This window comes from Plasmodium falciparum (assembly GCF_000002765.6).
Source record: "Plasmodium falciparum 3D7 genome assembly, chromosome: 10".
Classification (NCBI taxonomy): domain Eukaryota; phylum Apicomplexa; class Aconoidasida; order Haemosporida; family Plasmodiidae; genus Plasmodium; species Plasmodium falciparum.
The window spans coordinates 122,501-127,500 of record NC_037281.1 but is presented as its reverse complement, the minus strand read 5'-3'; the positions used below and the strand labels follow the sequence as shown (position 1 = coordinate 127,500).

The window sequence follows — 5,000 nt, the reverse complement described above, 5'->3', positions numbered from 1 at the left end:
GTTTGTAAAATATTGTTTGAATTTATGTTGTTTTGATCATGTATGTTTTTATGAATTTTAATATTTGATTGATGGTCATTTTGTTCTAATTTTTTATACTGTTGTTCTTTTATTGATTGAAAATTATTCGTAATAATAGGTTGATTTATGAGTATTGAATTTTTTTTTTTTTTATGAGTTTTATTTTCATAAACATTTTTGGTGTTATTTTCTTTTTTATTTTTGAATGCCTTGGATGAATATTTTTTTTTTGTTTTTTTTTTAACACTGAGAGAATTTTTCTTTAGTTCAGATTTCATAAGAAAATGAAACTGATCAAAATATATATTTGAATTAAAATCACAATTTATTAATTCTATTTTCCTACCAAGAATATTTAAATGTTTAATGAAGGATTCATAAGTAAATTCATCAACATTTTTTTGAAATATTAGATTTAGAAAAATGTCTGTAATTTTTTTAGAAGGATATTCTTTATTAAACACTTCATTAACAAGCAGTCTGCTATAAGATCTATTATGTTGTTTAAAGATACTATTGAGATTAAAATTTTCTAATTTTTCTAAAATTTTTATTTTATTATTACTATTTAATTGTGAAGTGGATGTTATAAAATTTGAGTCATGTTGATTATTATTATTATCATTATTATTACTATCATTATTATCATTATTATCATTTTTGTTATCATTAGGTTCATTGTTTATTTTATCCTTTGGAATAATAACAATATTATTATTATTATTATTATCATTAATATGATGTTCATTATGGTTGTTATTTTTTTTTGTGTCCACATGATGAGTCATATATTCTTTTTCTACTTCTTTAGATAAACTACTCAAGAAAACATTTTCCTTATTTTTATTGTTCCCCACAATTTTGGTTAATAAATATTTTAACTTTTGTATGTTACTTCTCATAATATTAATATTATATAAACATCTTTCAATAATGTAATTATAAAAATCATATTCTGTAATATTTTCATCTTTATTTATCGGCCATTTAAATTTAAGTTGACATATTCTTTCATGGAACATATTTTTATCCATTTTTTTAATATCTCGAAAAATAAATTTCCATTTAGCAGATGGATCATTGCTACTACTATTAATATTACTACTACTATTAATATTAATATTATAATAATTATTATTATTATTATTATTGTAATTACTTCTGTTATTAGTATAAATATATTTACTATATGGTTCTTTAAAATGATTAAATTGTTCGACTGCCTTAGGATAATAAGGTTCTGCTATACGACCAAATAATAAAATTATATTTTTTAAATCATCATTTATTTTATATTCGCGATCATTGACGTCTACTTTTTTGTACAAATTATTATAATATATGAAATGCATCAATTTATACTTTTTACTTTTATACGACCTTTTTTGAACACTTTTCTTTTTCCATTGGTAATTATTAGTATGGATATTTTTTAAATTGCTGTTTTTATTATTACCTAATATTATTATTAATTTTATAGTAAAATAAAACAGAACAATATAAATACACTTGTAATTTATACTTCTTTTCCTCATATTCATTTTGTGATAAACAGGGACTAATTTAGTAAAGAAATAGAAAAATGTGTTAATCAAATCATAAACTCATCTTACTACACTTATTTTTAATTATTAACACATTTGTAATCACGTTTTTGTTCATTATGTTGGTATACTAAAAAATAAAATAAATATATATATATATATATATATATATTAAATATATATATTTATATATTTTTTTTTGTTTTAGGTATTTTTATTTTTTATCATGGATTCTATCCAAATTAACATAATTATCGTTACCATTTTTATTAATTGTTTTATTTTTTTAATATATATATAATATATACATATATGTATATATATTTTTTTTTTTTTCTTTAAATAATAAATATATAAATCAAAATTTTAGTTAAAAGGTTAAGGCTTTATTTTTTTTCTTTTTTTTTGATTTATTTCATTTTTTTTCCCAAGTGGCTGTTGAATGGTGAAAAAAAAAGGAAAAGAAGGTTTTTACAAGTTTCGTCATAGTGTCACATTTCATTAAAGAAGATTAAAACAAAACATTTGAGACTTGAACAGAAGTTGTATATATGATTTAAATTAAAATAATAAGAACATAATAAAAACCAAATTGTTTTTGTCGTATGGTATTATATATATATATATAATATAATTATATATTATTTCCCTTTGTAATAAGGATGGTATAAAATTCAACAATTTTATGATTACAAAAAATATTACAAGTCATAATTTCGTTTAATAAAAAAAAAAAACAAAAAAAAAAAAAAATGTAAATGTATATATAATTTATTAAATATGTATAAATTTATTTCTAAAAAAATGAAAAAAAAAAAAAAAAAAACAATCAAATAAAAATACAAAAAGTTAAGGGGTCACATATATATATAATATTTATTTATGTATTTATTCATTTATATATTCATATACACCCTATAAGATTTTATATTTTTACAAATAATGAAAAACATATAATATAAATTGTACATATAAATATATTATTCACGTGTGGAAGAATAAAATATATGTATATACATTTATTTTTAATAATTCCCGATTATAATACCCATCATGGGTAACATAATACCCTTTAAAACTTTTGAAGAAAAGGATACAAAAACAAAAGATTTAATTAATGATGAAAAATATCTAAATATTGATAATCCCAAAGATGTAGTTAGCACAATGAAACAGCATAATTCGATTAAAAATAATAGTAGTATGGAGCAAAATGAAAATAATATAAAACATGAATTAGAAAAAATAAAAAATGAAAACTTTTATTTATTTGATGATAGTTTAGACTCAAATAATATGAAACATCCTTGTCATGCTCAGTGGTTTTTGTTCTGGGTTTTTGCATCATATTTAAATGAAAAGTTTTCAGACACTGAGAAGGAAAATGTTCATGCCTTTTATTCCAACTTTCCTGAACAATGCATAAGAGGAAAAGGTAAAAACTGTTTTTCAGATTTCTTAAAAATATATCCAATTAGGTAAAAAAAAAATATATATATATATTTTATACATGTTGTTGTTCGGTTATTATATATTATTTTATTTTATATAACACTTTGAATTATTATACGTGGATATGTTGTTTGAATATACATATACATATATATATATATATATGTTGCATAATATCTGTTCTTATTATTTATCGGTTATATATGTATATATTTTTTAAATGTCTTTTCTGTTTTTTTTGATTTTCTTAAATGATTATATATATATATATATATATATATATATTTTTTTTTTTTTTTTTTGGTTGAAAATATGTATGTTATTTCCTAGGGCGGGGACGAGAGAAGAGTTAATGATGTGGTTACAAATGTGTGAAAATTATTGTAGGAAAAAAGCAGACTTACCTGTAAAAGTTTTTAAGTAAATTAAATAAATATATAAAAGAATTAAAATAAATATACTATGTTCATTATTTTTTTCTATATATATTTACCAATATTACTATAACTATCTTTGCTACTTTTGCCATAAATATTATTATATTTTTATTTTTGTATGAAAAAATGTTTTATATTATATATATATATATATATATTTCTACGTGTTAATATTTCATTTAATTTGACATTATATCATTCCTTTACTTTTATCATTTTTATTTTTAGTTATGGAAAGTTATTAAAAAGATGGAGATATGATGATGATTATATTTAATTTGGTATATGTGAATAACCTCTTAATTTTTTAATTGATTCTTTCATAATAAAAAATTATATAAGCAAATAATTAAATAAATACATATATATATATATATATATATATATATATATATATATATATATATATATTATATTTATTTGCTTCTTTTAAATTATTTTATTTTATATTGTTTTTTTTTTTTTTCTCATTTTTTCTTTCTTTTTATTTTTCTTTTTGGCATTTATTTTTTTTAATAATTTTGTTAGTTTTCATTAGAATTAAAAAATAATAATAATACATTTTATTTATTTATTCAATTATATTTTTCGTATTCAATTTAAAAATTTTAAAATTTTGTATTCTTATGAACAATCAAATATTAATTTTTTTTTAACTTTTGAAAAAAAAAAAATAATAAAATAAATGGTAACATGATTAATATATATATAATAATATATGCATTCAATTCGTTTCTATTTTTTTAATTTTTATTTTATTTTCTTCTATAACGTGGACTTCTGATAAGGAAAGAATAATAAATGAAAAAAAAAAAAAAAAAGCAAATAAATGAATAAATTAATAAGAATATATATATATATATATAAATATATATATATATATATATATATATATATATATATATATATATATTATAGGCATATTATATCGCTGCGGGTACAATAAATATAAATGTAAACATAAAATAAATATGTATATGTATGTATTTATATATTTTATTTTATTATTTTTTTTTTTCTTGTGAGTATGTATAAAATTATTTATTATGTTACCTGTCAGGTGAATTTCTATAACGTCTTCTCTCACTATTTGATACACTTGTTGATTTTCTTACTCTATCATATCTCTTTTTCCTTTTACTGTCATCTCTTGATGGTCCCCTTTCATTATCACTACTTCTTGCGTTTCTTTTATAATAATCATTTCTTCTATAATATTTATTATCAATCGATCTTCTATCATAATTCCTATAATCATTACGTGGACGCCTATCATATCTATCATGTCTATAACCATTATTACGATAACCAAAATTTCTCATACGATCTCTTCCATAAGGGTTAACTCTAAAATAAAAGAAGTAATATAATCATGAGAATATATACATATATACAAACACATATATATATATATATATAATTATTTATATTTTATTTTTGTAATTTTATATTATTTTACCTTCGTGAATCATATCTTCTCCTATCATAAGGTCTGTCATATTTTCTTCCGTAATAATCGTGTCTTAATCCATTCCTCTTTACTATA

General features: G+C 18.6%; 3 protein-coding genes across 4 annotated transcripts in view; 1 reads left to right on the top strand and 2 right to left on the bottom strand.

Moving 5' to 3' along the window:
- Positions 1 to 1,562, bottom strand: part of PF3D7_1002600 (conserved Plasmodium protein, unknown function) — a gene marked incomplete at both ends in the record, with an annotated part of 1,662 nt that extends 100 nt beyond the window's left edge. Inside the window, one exon of the mRNA XM_001347279.1 lies at positions 1 to 1,562. This exon is cut by the window's left edge and continues 100 nt beyond it. Coding sequence (XP_001347315.1) covers positions 1 to 1,562 — 1,562 coding nt within the window.
- Positions 1,563 to 2,618: 1,056 nt separating this feature from the next.
- PF3D7_1002500 (conserved protein, unknown function) lies at positions 2,619 to 3,731 on the top strand (the record flags this gene model as incomplete). The annotated part of the gene is made up of 3 exons (XM_001347278.2): positions 2,619 to 3,043; positions 3,348 to 3,437; positions 3,683 to 3,731. 3 exons carry the CDS (start codon positions 2,619 to 2,621, stop codon positions 3,729 to 3,731), a joined length of 564 nt encoding a protein of 187 aa, XP_001347314.2.
- Positions 3,732 to 4,209: 478 nt separating this feature from the next.
- The window catches only part of PF3D7_1002400.1 (transformer-2 protein homolog beta, putative), a gene marked incomplete at both ends in the record, with an annotated part of 2,177 nt that continues 1,386 nt past the window's right edge, over positions 4,210 to 5,000 (bottom strand). The window contains 3 exons of one of the 2 annotated variants that reach the window (XM_001347277.1): positions 4,210 to 4,234; positions 4,508 to 4,801; positions 4,914 to 5,000. The exon at positions 4,914 to 5,000 is cut by the window's right edge and continues 1 nt beyond it. In XM_001347277.1, coding sequence (XP_001347313.1) covers positions 4,210 to 4,234; positions 4,508 to 4,801; positions 4,914 to 5,000 — 406 coding nt within the window. The remainder of the gene's footprint in view (positions 4,235 to 4,507; positions 4,802 to 4,913) is intronic. The other variant, XM_024473273.1, reaches the window with a different exon arrangement.